The sequence below is a fragment of the Ictidomys tridecemlineatus genome, chromosome 4 (genome assembly GCF_052094955.1).
Source record: "Ictidomys tridecemlineatus isolate mIctTri1 chromosome 4, mIctTri1.hap1, whole genome shotgun sequence".
Taxonomy (NCBI): domain Eukaryota; kingdom Metazoa; phylum Chordata; class Mammalia; order Rodentia; family Sciuridae; genus Ictidomys; species Ictidomys tridecemlineatus.
Window position 1 is genome coordinate 206757549 of NC_135480.1, and position 19269 is coordinate 206776817.

The 19269-nt window shown below is 43.2% G+C and overlaps 1 protein-coding gene across 7 annotated transcripts in view; it reads right to left on the bottom strand.

The window, feature by feature from the left end:
- Tsc1 (TSC complex subunit 1) overlaps window positions 1-19269 on the bottom strand; it is a 55747-nt gene that overhangs the window by 9333 nt on the left and 27145 nt on the right. For all 7 annotated transcript variants that reach the window (XM_021723680.3, XM_021723676.3, XM_021723678.3 and 4 more), the window contains 14 exons: window positions 18132-18276; window positions 16724-16878; window positions 16278-16351; window positions 9326-9501; window positions 8561-8676; window positions 8124-8235; window positions 7739-7857; window positions 5626-5695; window positions 5061-5165; window positions 4217-4775; window positions 2910-2953; window positions 2140-2306; window positions 1127-1309; window positions 197-307 (listed from right to left, as the gene is read on the bottom strand). In XM_021723680.3, the coding sequence (XP_021579355.1) occupies window positions 197-307; window positions 1127-1309; window positions 2140-2306; window positions 2910-2953; window positions 4217-4775; window positions 5061-5165; window positions 5626-5695; window positions 7739-7857; window positions 8124-8235; window positions 8561-8676; window positions 9326-9501; window positions 16278-16351; window positions 16724-16878; window positions 18132-18276 (2136 nt within the window). The remainder of the gene's footprint in view (window positions 1-196; window positions 308-1126; window positions 1310-2139; window positions 2307-2909; window positions 2954-4216; window positions 4776-5060; window positions 5166-5625; window positions 5696-7738; window positions 7858-8123; window positions 8236-8560; window positions 8677-9325; window positions 9502-16277; window positions 16352-16723; window positions 16879-18131; window positions 18277-19269) is intronic.

Sequence of the window (19269 nt, forward strand, 5' to 3'; positions counted from 1 at the left end):
GCACCCGGCCTCTATACACTAACAGTAGCACAAAAAATGTGTCGAAACATTGCCAGATGTCCCCTGGAAGGTGGAGAGGGACAGAACTGCTCCTGGTCCAATGCCTGTCAAAGACTCTCAAGCAGTGAATCCGAGTCTGTCCCACCTGGAGGAAGAGGGCTGGCAGACAGCTTCACAGGTCTACCTTGTTCCTTACCTTCTGGGAGACCTGGCTGAGCAGCAGCTCAGTGTGGCACACCTTGTTGTTGGCCTTCTTCAGCTGCACGCGCAGTTCTGCAATCATGTTCCTGCAGTCCTCGAGCTTCGTCTGCACAAAGAGACCAGCCTGGAGTTACAGTGACACAGGCAGGCCAGGCAGAACCAGCTCCTTGGCTGGTCTCCTGGTTTTTGGCCATCAGCATTTGACTTAAGTTTTAAAAAAGTAAGTCACAGTTGATCTGAATAGGAAAAACAAAAAACCTTAAGATTTGGCAGTTCCCAAACTGTGTGGCAAACAGCCCTGGGGCTGCACAGTGAGCACACCACATGCTGCACCTTTTTGAGGGAAACGCAGTGACATCTGTGGGACATTGTGTGAAGTACTAACTAGCTGGAGGTGGTCAACACTGAGCCTCAGATGGTGCTATCCCCTACAGATGATGCTCTGTCTCTGCAAAGTTGGGCTTTCGGTGGTTGCTGTAATAAAAAGCACCCTCAGAAACAACATGAAACAGGAAATGAGGTGTCACTGCCCCCTCAGATTCCAAGGTCCAGATGCTGCATGGTGCCAAGAAGCGGACATGACCTTTGTAATTAGTTATTTAAAACAGAAATTTACAACATTTTAAAATGCATGTATATTATTTTCAAACAGCTCTTAAATCATTAGGCCATCAATACTCACTGAGTTGGTTAGCGCTACTTAATGAGTGGTCCTGACAAGTGTTTCTTTGGGCTAGAGGATCAGGACACTAAGGAAGGTTCGGAACCTCTGCCCTCAGTAAGAGCTGCCTGATATGAAATCTACCTGTCATGACTCCAGAGAGCAAAGCATCCATCTCCATTAAGCTGAACCAGGTAACAACAATCAAGAAACACTTCCTCCAACCTCTAGTTATGCTGACTCTGCTGGTGTTTCAGTTTATACCTGCAACTCCTGGCTTTGGTTGTAAAATTCTTCTCGGTCATGTTGCAGCTGTCTGATCTGACTGTGGAGCTGGGTTACCACGGTGTCACGCTGTTCCTGAAGCTGACTGTATCTGTCTTGTTCTTTCTGCAGACTCATCTTCCATATCTGGATGTCTTTCTCTTGTAACTTCAACTGATCTTTCTAGCAGAGATAAAAGATGTCATCATTTTAACTGCCGTCCAACCCAGGCAGCACTTCTCGAGTTTAACACAGGCTGTAAACACGCTCAACAGCTGTGCCTACTCTGGATCTGTAATAGCAGACTTAAGAGTCTGGGGGTCCACTACTGCCATACTTGGCTTTAGGTGAAGATTTTTCAAATTTCACATTAGCAAATGGATTGTAAGTTGCATAAGAAATTTTTCCCAGGGATCCGCATCGACACAAACTTCCCACAAACAGGTCTGAACAACCAGCAATGGCCTCAGACCTCTAATGCACAGCACTAAATTCACTCAAGTGCTGAACACTTACCCGGCACTTACACATGAGTGTGCCCAACACAAGGAAAGCGTTTACTGAAATTTCTTTTAACCATCACAACTTAAAAAAGTAGATGCAGCTACTATTATTTCTTAGTTATGGAATGCATACATGTAGCAAGGCTTCAAGAGGCCCAAGTACTTCTGTAAGGTGGTAACTGGCAGACCCAACCCTCAAACTCCAGGTCTCACTGGCTTTACACCCACATCAGACAGCAGAAGGGGAACTGGTTTCACATCTGAAGAAATAACCATTTGACCCTTTATATTACCACAGCCAATTACCAACTACAAGCAAACACAAGAAGTCACTTGTCGCCATGAATTCTGAAAACTTGAGGGAATTCTGAGATCTAGCCATTCATGACTGAACCTCAGAGACTAAGGGACCTGGCCCCAGCCTTCCCAGTAACAGGGCTGGGACTGAGGACTCTGAAGACAACTTGGCGGCTGCTGGTGTCACCCCCAGCCCCAGCCCCGCCTTCTCACCATGGCAGCATTGTGTTCCTCCAGAGCGGCAGCCCTGATCACCTTGCGCAGCAGCCTCCTGTTGCGGAGAGCATGCTGCTGCCTCTTAAAGCGCTCGTAGAGTAACTGGTTGTGCAGTAATAGCAACTGGTCTCGGAGGGTGCGGATCTCATCTGAAGGAGGGGAACCTGGTTTTAAAGCAAAGGGAAGTGGCCTTTTACACCTGGCTCCATCAAGTCCCTCCAAGGTGGGTTAGCTCAGAAACAGGCTTCTCTCAAAGACAAAGCATTCTGCAGTGACCACCTCGTCCTCAGTAACAGCTACTCTTAGGAAAGAGGCAAAGCATTTTTCCACCTGTCCCCCCTAGAAAGAAATGCAAAGGCTGTACTAGCTGGAGGGGCATCTTTGAGAGCTTTCTTTTCCCCACAAATGGGATCAGATCACATGAAGATGTTTCCACCTTCCTCTCTGCAGGGCGCTCCTTCCCTGCTATGCTCTCCCCTGGAGAACCCCCCACACACACACACACCACCATTCACTTCACTTGGGCCTTCTTAGCAAAGCCTGGCCTGAGGCAGTTTTTGCACTTCTATTCCCAAGGACATGGTATTTGCCACTTTTCAAAAGCAGGAAATACTGACTTGAGAACACCTGAGATTCTCTTTTGCCAAGCAGAGAGGCTGGTTGAAGCAGTACCAAGGGGAGATGGCTCCTAAAAGGCACCTCCTTCACAAGTGACAAGAAAGCAGGAACCAAGGGGGCTGGATGTCATGCTAAAGTAATAACTTTACCTCCAAAGTGGGTCCAATCGATAGACTTGCTGGGTAAGGACGACCTAGGAAGAAAGTTTTGGAATAACCAAGTTATTTATCTAACAGAAAAAACATATCTGGAATTTAACTGCAGCAAGGTTAGGTCATTTCCTTGTGGTGAGAATCTACAAAGAAAGTCTTAAGCAGCAAGTCTGTATGGGGGTTGGAGAGGGCTCAGCAGATGGAATGGGCAGGCAGCTGCTGGCAGAACCAGGTCTAAGGAGGGGAGCCCAACTCTGACTTGGCTCCTCTGCTCAGGTGTGGGGGTCCACCTTAGGTCAGCTCTCCCAGGACACTAGGCAGCAGAACCTGGAGGCTACTTTCATTCCTCTCCATGGAGATATATGTGAGTAGTTTTCCTCTGAGAAACTACCATTGCCCAAGTTCAAGAAAAAAGCAGGTCAGTTCTCTGAGCCTATTAACCAAATGTCATTTAGAGAGAAAGTTTAAGATTACAATCCTACTTGGAGCAGTGGCACATGCCTGTAATCCCAGAAGCTTGAGACTGAGGCTGAGGCTGAGGCAGGAGGGATTTTGAGTTCAAAGCCAGCCTCAGAAACTTAGGGAGCCCTAAGCAACTCAGTGAGACCCTGTCTCTAAATAAAATATAAAAAAGGGCTGAGGATGTGGCTCAATGGTTAAGCACCCCTGGGTTTAATTCCCAGCACCAAAAAAAAAACTTAAAAAAATTTACAATTCCCATTGAATTCCCCTTTAGGATATTACCCAGAAGAAAGACAAAAAATAACATTCCCCAAGAACCTGTTTAAAAATGGCAGAGGATTCCAACTCTGGACAGGTTATTCCCTTATACCTTTCTCAGACATCCTCTGAGGCGGGTAATGGAAGGAAGACTGAGGCAGCCTTGCAGATTTCTTTCTAAGAACCCTGGTGTGCCTCTGGCGGGCAGGCAGCAGGCCATCTGAACTTGTATTTTCCCTATCTAATGAACTGTGCTACCCAAACAGAAAAAACAATAATCTGCAATTAGAGAGGGAAGAACTGCAACATATAGACCTACATTTTTTGAGATACCACAACCTCATTTTTAATCTCAAATTTTCAGACAGCAAATGTGAAAGTATTTGAGTATCCTCACAGAAGATTGGCACGAAATGGCCCATATATAAAAACATTTGTGAGGTGGAGAAGGCACACCTGGAGAAGGCAAGAGCCTGGAAGATCTGGTGGACACAGCAGAGCAGCTGCCTCCAGTGGCAGGGAAGTGTGACTCCCCACTCCCTCGTGCTTCCCGTGTCTCTAACCTGCTGAGAGTTTCAACTTACTTGCTGAGCTCCTTGCCGTGTGCATCTGCTCCCTGCTGTATCAACCTATCCAGTACTTCCATTGGGGAGGTAGAGGGCACATAGTCTTCTTCAGGGTTTCCTTTTGCTTTCTTTAACAGCTCCTCGGTCTTTTTGCTGACAAAATGACAGGCAGTCTTTGGCAAGGCCACCTCAAAGAGATGATCATATGGGGGAGGCTGCCCACTTCCAAAGCCCACTCCCCTCCTAGGAGGAATTTTGCAAGGGCTGGGAGTGAGGATACTGGTCTCCAGAGAAGTCTGGCGCTCCCTGTCCCCAGCGGGGCTGGTGTTGGCACCACTTCGGGGCAGGTCTATGGGAGTAAAGGCTTGCTTTGGTGTGTCGGGCCCAAGCTTGTCCAGAGAGGAGTGTAAAGGCTCAGGGTTCAAGCCAGATCCCTGAGTCCCAGAGGCTGCTGAATGTGTCTTCCGCTGAGAACCTGGTAGACTGTCTCGGTAGAAAGGAGAGTCAAAGCCCCCTCGAGGAACCATGGGCTCGGGTTCCACGGTAGCGATCTCAGAAAGCTCTTCAGATATTGCAGCTGAAGGAGGACAGGAAACAAGGGAAGCTCTGGTAAACACTCAACTGGGGCCAGTCCATGCAGTTCAGTGCCAGAGCCACCCAGAGGGGCTGCCTAGTACCACACAAAGGGGCATAAAAAGTGGCATGCATGGCTTTACTTAGCATAGGTCCTAGAATAAAGCACCCACCTTTTACCCCAGAATAAGAAAAACAAAACAAGCCAGTGAGTGTTGACTCTAGATCCCCTTCTGTGGCAGAAGGAGGGCTGAGTTCCATCATCTCACAGCAATTCCACATACGTTACCTTCTTCCTTGTCTTTTTCAATACTGTCTTCCTCAGAGGCCAGATCACCTAAAAACCCTGGAAGATCACTTAGAGTAACAGAACCTTTGTTGCCAGGTAGTTCTTCTGAAAAGAACCAGAGAAAACTCCAGTCAACGATCCACACTAATCCCTGCAAGTGCAAAGCTGCCTGGACTACACCATAATATGACTGCAGACCTGAGGAGGCTGGGGGTGAGCCTCTCCTGGAGCTACCGAAGGCTGAGGTATTCTAAATCATCTAATTAAAGATACCCAAAATAACCCCACAGAAAACACAACCCTCAGGTCTTAATGTCCCTGGGAACAGATTAAAACCATGCAGTGTGACCAGCTCAAAACCTTTAGTGGCATTTCAGGACAATTGCTTAAATGCTTTTTTGACTCTAACAGGCTGGCTTTTGGAATTCACTACTGTCTTATTCACCAGCCTTCAGCGCTCTCTGCTGTTCCAGAATGTCAATGTTTCTACCTAACTTTGCTTTTAAACATGTATAAACCAATCCAAAGAAAGAAGCAAGGTCTATCATTACCCAGGGAATTTTACCTAATCCTCTGTCATTTGGAAGATGGTGCTGTCTGTGCAGACACGGCCTTGAAGAATCTGTTTTCTCCTCCTAAAAAAATCAGCATCATTTAATCATACAGGGAAAGCACACATGCTCCAGCACACTGAAGGGTGTTTAAGGTTTAGCCCAGTGGTTCTCAAACAGTTTGGTTTCAATCTATTTTTATATTCTTAAAAACACAGAATTCCAAGAGCTTCTGTTTACATTGTTAAATCTGCCAACTGTCACTGTATTAAATTGAAACTGAGAAATTTTTTAAAATGTTATTAACTTAAAAATAACTAATCTAGTTGGGTGTGGTAACACACACACACGTAATCCCAATAACACAGGAGGCCAAGAATGGAAGATCGCAAGTTTAAGGCCAGCCTGGGCAACTTAGCAAGGCCTTAAGCAGCTGAGTAATTAAAATAAAAAACAGGGGGCTGGGGATGTGGCTCAAGCAGTAGCGCGCTCGCCTGGCATGCGTGCGGCCTGGGTTCGATCCTCAGCACCACATACCAACAAAGATGTTGTGTCCGCCAAGAACTAAAAAATAAATATTAAAAATTCTCTCTCTCTCTCTCTCCTCTCTCACTCTCTCTTTAAAAAAAATAATAATAATAATAAATAAAAAACAGGACTGGGAACGTGGGTCAGTGGTTAAGCCCTTCTAGTTCAATCTCCAGTTTTAAAAAACAAACACATCTATAACATATTGTTTGAAAAATAACGAAATTTCCCCAAACAGCAATAAATTTAGTAACAAGAGTAGAACTACTTTACATTTCTGCAATCTCTATTATCTAGCTTAATGAAAGACAGCTGGATTCTTATATCTACTTCTACATTAAATCTGCTGCAGAATATTATTTTTGGCTGAAGTACATGAAAAAAATCTGGTGCCCCATAGATATATAGTTGCAAACAATAAACACATATTACAGATCTATCATATAGGTGTCAATAATCACCTTACTACACTAAAATCTGAAAAGTATTAGATTTTATAGTTACAACGTGAAATCTGAAGTTAGCTTTTCATACTGTGTCAAAATCCACTGGTCTACCTTGTATTCTGAAAGCACTTTTACCTATGTATGATTCTGCAACATCATAGGCTAGACACTTAGAAAACAAGTTATCGACTCTTCCAAGCGATAAAACACTTCACTGTATATATATTTTTTAAAATCTTTTTTAATCATTGATGGACCTTTATTTATGTGTACGTGGTGCTGAGAATCGAACCCAGTGCATCACGCATGCTAGGCAAGTGCACTACCCCTGAGCAACAACCCCAGCCCCTTATTGGATAATATTAAGGAATCAAAAACTTTAATGAAGCTTCCCAAGACTTTCTGATCTCATCACAAAAGTCTTGGGAAAGTCATGATGGCAGATATAGTTTCACAGATTAATTTTTCCCTTGAAAGTTAATTTTATCACTGGCAAACATAAACGTCAGTGGTTTTTCTTGAAGTGACAGACTTGGTTCATTGTTTAGGAAACTGCCTGCCAAATATTCAAGTCTGAATCAGCTTGTCAGTCACCCATTCTTTTAATAAAGCTCGTGCTCCACAGGAAAAGCTGCTTGGGCAGCTCCAACTGGAGCAACTGCACAAGGGCCCAAAGCCACCAGTGTCCTCTGTGTGCCATAAACATGCTTTGCACATGTTTCCTATTTTGTTGCAAAGAATATTAATCGTATATATTCTCAAGGTCTCAGATTTACTAAAATTAGTAACTTTTACTGCTTAATGTAGAATATTCATAAGTTTTTTATTTTTTTCTTTCCTGTTTTTAAACAATAATGCCTACTAGGCAGCTCGGAACCTGCTTCGATTTGTGCCAAGTGGGCACTACTTCACCCACCATTGTTTTTGTGCTATTGTACAAACGCACACAGCAGGGAGGGCAAAGAACAGCTAATATTAACATGAAAGCAGACTGGACCCACTCAGTTTCTGAGAAGGGCTTTAGGATCCCAGGGCTCAGACCCACCACATTCTGGGTTGGAATTCTGTCTGGTATAATTAGGCTTCACAAAACAAGGCTTACAACCGAGTCACTGTGTTTGGGCAGAGGGACAGAGGACAAGCTGGCACGCACCTTCCTGGGTTGTATAGCTGTGGCCTGGGGGGGTGAAATGTGCACATAGTCATCTGAATGGCAGGGTAGGGCTGGAGGAGGAGAGGTTGCTGGGGTTCCCAGAGGAGTTCCTTTTCCACCTGCTCAGAGACAAGGGCGAAATACATGCCAACATTGAGTCCAACTATTAGAAAACTGGTTTTTTTCTTCTCAGCCTAACCAATGCTGCAAATGAAGCTACTACAGTTGACTTCCTAGGATCCAGATCTCTCTCTTTAATTTCACTTCACTTAATCTGAAAGCCCTAGAAGTTTGTGTTAATGTCAAAAAATTTACTATTGCAAAAAGCCCCCAAACTCACTATGAGATCTAAGAGAAAGCTCCTCTATCACAGAGACATACATACCAGTTGTACCAAAGACTTTACTGTAAGGGTGTGACAAATCAGGTGGGACATTTCCAGGAGACGTCGGAGGAGTGGTCATACCACAAATCATAGATGGGCTCCAAAGAGTAGCCTGGGAAGTAAACATGGCGGTCAGCAATGGTGAATGAACACTGCGTCCACCACAAGGCTTACAACCCATGTGTGGTTTAAATTTAACCTCACCGGGAAAAGCATCTTGTTAAAGCTCTATCAGGACACAAATTACATTTTGCATATTTAGACTCTGCAATGCCCAAGTAGCAACAGTAACCTTCTCTGCTTATGTCAAGAGTCTTTATATGTGTCTCCAGAAATGCAGAGCATGACAACTTCCCAACTGCACACTAAATTCTGACCAAAATGGTCAGCTTCACCAGAAGGCAGGGGAGAAACAGGCACACTGCTTGACACCATACTTGGGGTGGCTCAGGTAACAGCCGTGTCGACGGGGAACTCAGAGTCTGAGGTAGCTGCCCGGGCGTACTGAGCAACGTCAGCCGAGAAGAGGAGAACGGGGTAGAAGTAGCACTCCCTAAAACCAAAGAAGAACACGGGGAGGAAGAGGCCTCAGGTCATTCCCATAAAATATGACAATCCTCTAGACCATCTGATCATACTCAATGCTCCATATCTGAAAAGTCTGAGGGGCTTCCCCACATCCTTGGGGACAACGTAACAGCATTTAAAATATTCTTTAAATGCTCTATGGAAGTGCAAGTCCAGGGAGGTCTGATGCTTGGTCAGGATAACAAAGAGGCACTCTGGCTGGCAGCTTCAGTGGGTGCAGCCTACACATCAAGCCCAGGTGTTTAATGGGAATCCAGCTCTCAGCTGTCCAGGCTCATTCATACTGGGTCAGAGCTGCAGCCCTGCAGGTCTCACCCCACGAGCCTGGAAAGTGAGAGATTCCTTATGTGGAACTCAGAACCAAGCACTTGAACTCTTTCTTTGTTAATGCTGAGGACACACCACCAAGTTTGTGGGAGTACTATCAGGAAGAAGATCAAGGACTTGAAAGAGAAACCAATTAGAAAAAAATGGAAGTAAACTCTAATTTAAAACATTTGGGGAGAAGTTCCTAGGAAGTGAAGTAAGTGTTACTCTAAGAAAAGAACAAAAGATACATAAGGCTTTCCAGAGAGAAAGCTGCAAAGCAGGTAAGTCCTAACATCCCTTTTTACCATAGCTATTCTGTGTGTCAACATAAGGGCTGGTAGTGACATCAGCAGAGCGATGAGGGAAGTGAGCAGAGAGCTGGTGAGACACAGCATAGCCATCTTCATATGAGGCTTCCGTAGGGTCGAGAGAGATTTTGGCACACTCTATCACAACATCGTGAGTTTCTAATTTCTTCCACCTAAAAAACGTAATGAAAGTCAAAATAAAACAAATGGCATTCCATTCAATTACATCAAATACTTAAGAGGGCCAGCTCAGTGCCAGAACACCAAATTCTAGCTGTCCATCTTACAACCCATATCTTCCCTATTTAAAATGGTTACATAAAGTTAACAGAAGTTAATTTCAAAGAAAAATTTCATCAATAAAGACTAGGCACAGCCTCAAAATAATAAACCATGAAGAACAGTCACCAGGGGTAAAGGCAGCCAAGGCACAGGGAGAGCAGAAAAGCACAGGACAGCAGAGGCTGTCCTAGGGGTCTCCCATAAAACTGGGGCCTCTTCTCACCCATCCCTGGGCCAGAAACACAGTATAGAGATACTCCCACTAGAGAGGGCATTTCAAGAACTGTCTGAGATTCCTGTTTATGGAGCCACAGTTTCACTTCTAGTACTTCATCCCACAGAAGCAGGCAGACACCAAGATGTACAGCTTTGTTCAACACAGCTTGAAAAAGAGAAATAAGCCAAAGGACAATCAAGGGAATATATTATAAAGCAGAAATGTTAGCATACCACCATGAAAAGCAGGCTTAACAGATGAGAGGTTGCCAGGGATGGGTAAGAGTACACAGGAGTTTCTGGGGCCATGGAAATGTACTTCATTGTCACTGACTTTTGTTAAAATGTAATTGATTAATTTTATTTTCTATAAATTATAAGCTATACTAAAGTTTAAGAATCAAGTCTTCAAATTTTAAATGACACAATGCTCAGAATATAATCTTAAATGAAAAAAAGGACACAAAACTATTCAAAGACATGCCCCAAAACAGATCTGATAGCATTAAGTATTTGAACTTTAAAAACCAGAGGCTGGACTGTACATCAGTGATAGAACGCTTGCCTAGCATTCTCAAGGCCCTGGGTTCTATCCCCAGCAAAGTGCACACAAGAAAGAACTGGAGTTATGGATAATATTCATTTTTCTCTTTTAACTCTTCAGTGTTTGCCAGATGTTCTACAAGGGCCCTAATGATTAACAGAACATTTAAAATATAATACTGTTCAAGTATAAGTTTTCTTTCTTTTAGACAACATTGCTTTATAATTTAGAAAATCTATACCCAGCCAAGTTGCCTATCAGGGATGAGACACTTTTAGATGGGCAAGGACTCAAAATTTATGGCCCATGTAGCTCTCAGCTGGCTCTGGGAGCACAACAACATATCTTCTATGAAATCAAGGATAAAATCTAGGAGGAGGGGGACTCCAGGAAACTGGGGACCTGATTTACGGTCATGGTGGAGGCAAAAATCTGGATAACAGTTGTTTCCAAGTACTTAGTAACTCTAACCGGTATTCTCATTTTACGTCCCAAAATTTACAGGAAGAAGCTAACAACACTAAGAGCGCTCTGTGGGCTCATGTGTACTCCACACTACAGTTGCAGAATGCTCCAGAGTGTCTAGGACATAAAGAACCCAGGCCACTTCCCTACGCAACAGCAAGCTATTCCCCACCGCAGGGCTGGATCTTCGGGCGCTCCCCGGGCTCTCGCTGCCTGAACTCTGCTGTCATGGACTCCCTTTCATGAACCCTCAGCATGCCTGCAAGGTGATTAACTGAGAGAGTGAGTCTGGATGCATATGTACACATGAGAAGATTGATTTTGGAGAAGAAAATGAGAATCATAATAAAGAAAGAATACATTTAAATGTTTTATTTTAATTAAAGTGATATATCACTATATTTCCTTGATTCTAGAATGAACTTTTCACACTTTAATATCTCTGAAATTAAATGCTATAATTTGATCAGGTATGTATTATTTGGCATTTTTTTTCTCAGATTTACCTAAAATATAAGTACATCATACATTCAATGACACCTTAGACTCAATGAAATGTGGTAGTTTTAAAGAGTTGGTACAGTCCTAAAGTTTCCTCCCACACCACGCTGACAACCACTCTGGCTGCTGCTTCTAATTCATTAGTTGAACCATTCTCCAAGTTCCTTAGAACATGCCCTTGGCTTCTCCTTTCTTGATTTATGAATTTTAGACCTCATCTATTAACTTCCTGTTACAGGTGAAGACTGAAGTCACTGCCATATCTCTCTTCCTTCCTTCCCAATGCTCTCAAAATAATTTTTTTTCCAAAATCAATTTCAATAATTATTAAGACAATATAAATACTATTTGCAGCTCAGGCTAAGAGAACACTGTGATACATTTACTTTCTCATTTGGTTTGGCCTGGAGTTGAGTTTTTTCTATTTTTTTCCCCTCAGTTTTCTTTAATGAATTCTATCTATGATGAATTTCTATCATGAACTCTTCCTAAATTTATTCAAGCTGCTCTGAAACAATCCCTAATGTAATTTTTTTCTTAATGAAATATAAATATCTATGAGGATTATTGGCCCCAGCAGAACTCCCTTTTGGAGGCCCTTCTCCCTATCTGCAGGGTCACCATCCTCACCTATTGTGCAGCTGTCATCCTGACACTCGTCTTGACCATGCCCCCAAGTCAGGTCCTCAAGTTTCCTCAACTGTCCTCTTCCTTGATTTTACTCTCAGTTTGGTAGAAGACATTCTCCTGGGGCTGAATGAGGCTAAATGGGAGAAATTTAAGTCCCTGTGCCTTGCCTATCTAAAAATGTCTCATCCCTGATAGGGTATAGAATCCTAGATCAAAAAATCTTTTTCTCTTACTTTTGAAGGGTTTCAGAAGCTAACACCATTCTGATTTCTAATCTTAAATGTTTTAGCCTTTTTCTTTCAGAAAAAAGGTTTATTATTAAGAAAGGTTTATTTCTGGCTTTTGTTTTGTTTTGTGTGTGGTGCTGGGGCCTGAACCAAGGGCCTCATAGATGTTAGATAAGTGTATACTCTAATATTTTGAAATTCCACTAACTTGAGATTGGTGGAATTGTTCTGCATTAAAGGGGCTGTGCACAAAGTAAGCCCCTTCAATCTGGAAGCTCGTGTCCTTCAATTCTTAGGACTGTTTCTACATTATTATTTCTATTACAATTTCTTCTTCTATCAAGTTTTCTCCTCTCTTTTTAATTCTTATTACTGATACTGGCCTGCACTCACCATTCTAACTTTCTTCCAGAGATACACCTATTTCTACTCTTTGGCTCAGCTTTCTGAGATATTCTCAACTTCATCTTTTAATTCTTTTATTGAAGTATTACTTTGGCCATCCTTCTAATTTTTTTTTTCAATTTTCAATTTTTTTTTTTTTTTTTTTAGTTGTATAGGGACACAAGGCCTTCACTTTATTTATTTTTAGGTGGTGCTGAGGATCGAACCCAGTGCCTCATGCAAGGCTGGTGCTCTACCACTGGCTACAGCCCCAGCCCATCCTTTTTCATTTTTAAGGCTCTTTCTTTGGTCTCAAAATAGTGTTTTTCCGCAGCACCCTGGTATTTACGATGTCTGTACACAAATACTCTCTCTGAAGTTACAGAGTACACCCTGTCTGCTCCCTGTGTCACCAGTACTTCCAGCTCCTCTTTCTGTGTTGGTCTGTCTTCCCATAGAACCTTTCTTCCAAAATCAGATGGCCTGCGGGACCTGTCGAGCAAGGCACTCTGAGCTGGCTAAAGAAGTCTCCAAGTTAACTGACTTGGCTGACTGATGTTTGCCTTCCAAGTTAACATGGCTGACTGATGTAGGACCTTCCAAAGCCTACTGTCTAGAGTAAAGATTATTTATTTTCTAATATACACCCACAGGGAAGTAGATGGGGGAAGGGAGAAAGCACCACACTGTCTGAACAAGAGCAGAAGGCAAGTGGCAACTGGTAGCAAATCTAAGGAAGCCAGGTGCTAAGCTACCAATGCTTTGAAGATACAGTTAGTTGACTTACACTGTGAAACTCTAAGATACCAAACAACTTATGGCACCGAGCCTTAATGAGTGGCAAGCAGATGAGGACCTTAGGCATCCACAGTTGGAGCCACTAGAGGAGCACCAAGCATCCTAAAGCCCCTTCCCAATTCTATACTCAAAAGCAAAGGCTCTTTTCTCTCCAGAAATCTGGATTATTCTCTGAAGGGAATAAAATAAGGAGTTTCTGGGTGAAGTATTATAGAGAAGTTGAGGGCATGATCACATTCCAGACACGCGGACCAAGTGAGCTCACACATCCTGAATGCCCAGGCCAATCAAGTCCTCCACACCAACAGCTTCCCTCAGTGGTGGCCAGACTCTATGAGCCCAGCGATCAGAAGACTCTTCTAAAAATCTGAGCAGCTTAAGGAAAACAACAGTACTGCTGTCAAAATCTCTGCCAGGTGCTCAGATCAACACAAAACAAAGTGCAAGGTCAATGAGTTCCATTCCATGAGCACAGCTTTTTTAAGTGTTCCTATCCAAAGATAAGCAGATCACCAAATCCTTGCAGAAAACCTCCAAGATTTAAAAAGAACAAAACAAAGCAAAAAAGAAAGCAGCTTAGAAGACTATGCAGAGAACAGACTATTCAGGGAAAACAAAACAAAATTACTGTCAACATTCTTGAAGGCAAGAGATTGCATCTATGAAACAAATGTAGGCTTCTATAAAAAGAAGCCCTCTGAGAACTAAAAAGAACTCTTAGTACAAAAGTGGTGGTAGAAATGTGGCTGTAAGAGTAGGACTGCAAGCCAAACACAGGAAATCAACAGGAAGTGGAATAAAAAGACAGAAAGAAAAAAAAAAAAAAAAAGAAAAGCAGAGCAACACTCCAAGAGGTTCTGATCTCCACAGCAGCAGTTTTAGAAGGAAAGACAATCAGGGAAAGGAAACCAAACACAAAGTTTCCTAGAGCTTAAAGAGCTTCTGGGTTGGACAATGAGAATAGAATTTCACCAACGTGCATCATAGAAAAACCTCCGCACACTGTGCCAAAAAGCCAGTGATCTCCTAGCTCCCAGAAGAAAAACAGCATGCACAGAGCACTGAAGTGAAATGTCTTTGGATTTCCATAGCAAGCTTGGCAGCAGGAGGGCAATGGTACTGCCTCCAACCATTGAAGGAGACCAATTCCGGCCTGGGTGTCTCTACCAAGTCAAACGATGGCATCCTTACTCAAATGCCACCAGAGAATACTTTCCATCGGAATCCAAGGAAACCAAGAAAGAAGCCATGGATGTGCTGCTCTGGAGAATGGCAAGGCCAAGCCCTAGGAAAACAGGCTGATAGCTGGGCAACAGGCACAGGGGACAACCAGCTGGGTTCAGAACAAACCGCCAAGAGATGGGCACACTATAGGCCATCACCAAGGCCCTTTGTTTTTTGCAGTGTTGGGGATCCCACTTGGGGTTTCACTGCATGCTAAGGAAGCACTCTACCACTGAGACACATCCTCAGTCCTCACCACGGTTCTCACTGCCCTGCATTACCCTTTTAGCCAAGAGACACAACCAGGTGACCTTGGCCTAGATAACTGGTCTTCTAACAGTTCAGAGGCTGCTGAAGTTCCACTCTCTCTCCTCTGCCATATCAGCAAAGGACATTCACTTTACCCTATAGATGGATCCTGCTTTGAACTACTCCCGAGAGTTGAAAGTAGACACCTTCCTTCGCCTTGTTTTAGCAGCATGTCTAACAGCTAGCACCCACTGAAGGCCTGGCTAGATGCTCTGAGGCAGCTCTTAGCTTCCCAGGCCTCACTTGTGGCCTGTGACCTTGTGGCAATGATGTCCCTGAAGGCACTGCTATTCTTCCAAGGATGGTGAAGCCAGACCAATACTCAGACACTGCTCCTGCCCTTGTCCCTGGGGACCTGCCCCTGATAGTGACAAGACTTCATTAGCTAGGATTGGTTTCCTAATCAGCTTTACAGAACAAAACAATATATGCAGAACTATAAAGACAAATGAGAGAATAACTAACATAAAAGCAAGAGTAGTAGGGTCAACAAGGAACAGGGAGGAAGAGAGTCTCATGATAGGCTCCTAACATATTGGAAAAGTTCTATTTTTAAAGCTGGGTACTGGCTACCTGTATATGTCTGTTATTATTAAATTTTGCATATACATTTTCTGTACTTCTCTACATATAATGTACCTCTCAGTAAATTGTTTTAAGCTGATAGGGTGTGACAGAGGCAGGGTTGGTTGAGAGGTGAGACCTGTTATAGGAGGATCAGAAAACAAGCCATGTTTCTCATCTCAGTAAGACACCCCAAAGTCCATATCTGTGGCTCAGTTTCCCCAACAGGGGAGCACAAACCAGGCTGCCAGCGAGGAGCTTTTTCAGCTCAGCACACCACATTTCCTTCATTTCCCTCATTTTCAGTCTTAACTGAGCTCCACTTGCACCAGGCCTGGTATCCTCAAATCATGAGCTTTTGTAGGCAGGTTCAGTACCTACAGAGAACAAACCTGGCAACTCCTACAGAGCCCCACAGAGGGTGGAAGACAGCTGGTTAAGCCAGATGGAAAAAGGTCTCAGGAAGGCTCAACGTGTGAAATATAGCCATTCTCAACCCACGTGCTCTCAGCCACCTGCCCTACACAGTCACCAGCACCACCAAGAGCTAAGCTTTCCAGGAGTCCTGGGGACAGGCACCTGCACTGCAACCTCCCCTACTTTGCTAGTGGAATTACTTACTTTCTGTGAGGAATATGCTTTAAACTCATATAAAGTTCCAGCTGTATAAAGTTCTTCCAATCAATTGATAGAATGATGCTGTGAGTCAAACATCTGTATTCTTCAATAATACCTCCATGGGACATCTCTTAGAATAGAAGCAATCTCAAGAGATTCTTAAACATTCTGTCACTAGTTTCTATACCTTCGAGGGTCCAGTTCATGGTCCTTGGATCCAGTCACTAATTCTGGGTGAATTCGCACATGCTCCATCATTGGCTAGAAAAATGGGGTATACAAATTATAGGAGTGAATTTTTGTAGCATGTCCACACAACGGAATATTCTTTGACAATAAAATGGAATGAAATGCTGATACATGTTACAATATTGATGAGTCTTCATACATGTTAAGTAACAGAAGCCAGGCACAGAGGTGCACACATTATATAATTCCATTTCTATGACATGTCCAGAATAGAAAGTCTTCATCATAAAGATGGAAAATTAGTGGCTTCTAAGGGATGGGGAGAGGGTTTTGGAGGAAGGCTAAATTTCTTTTCAAAACTTCTACCATTTATACAGAAGTTACAAATGTAGCCCATTCTGAATAATGCACTCAGTATCAAATAAATGAACAGTATTAACTTACCTTGACCACTTCTTCAAAAGTCTCCAAGTTTTCCTTCATACTGTAGTGTGAACGCAGAAAGGAGACAAAGTTGCAAGGGTACATTCCATAAAGGCGATGAAAAAGGGCATAAACACTGGCATGGAGATGGACAAGGTAGATTTCTGTCACGTGGCCTAAGAAGGAAATCAACAAGATTGACACAAGACTGACACATGCAAAACAGACAGGCACGCTTCCTCCCACCTTGCTCCAAGAACATGTCACAATGTTTTCCTCAAATGCAGTCCTGAACACAGACACCCCGCTTTCAAATCCATCAATGGCTCTGTACATACAGCCTCGTGATAAACTCCAATCTACTCAGTGTGACCCAGGAAGACTCTCACTGACCTAATCTCTGCCCTCTGCTCCAGCCATCCCCCAAAACACTCTCACAAGGCTGAACTACCTTCATAATGACCCTCAACCTCCCTGTAATTTATAATTACACTCTCCACTGCTCGGGTCAGCACATGTTTCTTGAGGAAAGGACTATCCTACTCACCTCTCTATCCCCAGTGTCTTGGACTGTGCTTGGCACGTAATAAACATTCAAGTGTTTGTGGAACAAACATATGAGAACCTTTTGAAATCAGGATGTAGGCTTAGCAGATTTATAACTAAAGAGTGAAAAAGAAAAAAAACTATTATCCAGAAATTAGCTTAAACTGTTCGGTGTGGGAGAAACTGACTGAAACCCCAGCTCCTCCACAGCAATGGACAAACTGCGCTCTCCCAGCAAAGATCCTACGCTGGCATTGCCTGTGCCTATGCCTGCTGCTCAATCCTGTCTAGAAGGACAAAGCACTTGCTCACAAAATGACTCTGACGCTGGGATTACAAACAATATGAAGTTTCACAGGCTCACAGCTCCTTGATCAGTTTGGTAGAGCTGTGCTACTGCCAATGTGGGGAAAATGAAAACCAAAGCATTTGAAACTCCAATGCTACTTAGGGTCTGTTGCTTCTTCCCCTTCCCTCTATATATATACACAAGGAATAGGCTCTCAGAACCAAAGTCTGTGTGTTGGTACAAAAATAGCAGAGTAAGACAAAAATTGTCCCACAAGCTAGGCTGTATCTACAACCACAGAGATGGATGGTGTGTTTCCATGTAACTGAGAAATCAGGAAGTCTGACATCCTGCCACTGTTTCTCTGACAACTAATCTTTCCAAGCCAAAAATGTAAGGAAGGCATCTCACCAGCCATGCCTCTCACATGTGCCTGTAGACGACAGACCCAGGTATTTCCTCATCTGTCCAGTGGACACCACTCACTTCAGCCATAAAATTTCACACATCTTTCCCTCACAGCACATGACCTGTTGATCAGCAGGAAAGCAGCATTCACCTGGTAGAGCCTGACAGGGATATAGAGCTCTGTACCTGGTTTCTTCAGGCACCATGACGAAAGACGGCCAAAAATGTCAAAGAAATCAAGAAGGTGCTGCTTCCCTGATTGTGGAATCATTGGCAGCATGGTGATCAACACCAAGACGCCTGTTGTGAGGACGACGACATCAGTGTCCATCTACAGAGGAAAAAGACAACACCTGTCAGGTACAGTGCACACTCAGCACCATGTTGTGTGAAGAGGTTCTCAATACCAAGGGTCATAAATCAGACGTTCCTCACATACTCATTTCCAAACCCTAAGGATCAAGTACTGAGCCTTAGCTATACTGTGATGAATCTGGGAGGACCATTTCCAATACCCCACACTTCCTCATCCAGAAGATGAGCACCCTACTTGCAGCACCTGGATGGAAGTACGAGAAGGTATGTTTTAACAGAACACAGTAATATTGCTCTGTTTTCATCATCCATTCCACCAAACTCTAAGATGATTTTGTCAGGTTAAGCATATTTAAAAAAACACTACACAATGGCAAGTAATTTGCTGAGGGTTTTTTTTTGTTTGTTTTTGTTTTTTTGAGTGGGTGGCAGTACTGGGGATGGAACACAGGGCCTCATGCATGATATGCTACTACTGAGTCCAAAGCCCCAGCCCAATTCACTGTTGTTGTTGTTGTTTTAAGAACTATTACAGGGCTGGGGATGTGGCTCAAGCGGTAGAGCGCCCACCTTGCATGCATGCGGACCGGGTTCGATCCCCAGCACCACATACCAACAAAGATGTTGTATCCACCGATAACTAGAAAATAAATATTGAAATTCTCTCTCAAAAAAAAAAAAAAGAATTAAAAAAAAAAGAAAGTTACAAAAAAAAAAATAAGTGCACCTTAAAAAAAAAAAAAAGAACTATTACAGAAGTATAATTGAAGAACTCAGAATAGCACTAAGAAGTCAACTTAATGGCTCACCTTCATAGCAGTATTTAGAGACCCACAAACAAATCTCTGACCATGCTTTTGGTTTAAGGATCAAGTCAAATAACTTCAGGCTAACTGAGTACACTTAATACCCAATGGATAATAAATCAGCTCAGATTTGCTCAGCAGCTCACCTGACCCATAATTAAATCATGGATGTTTGCTGAGTAACTGAAATTAAGGTTTATAAA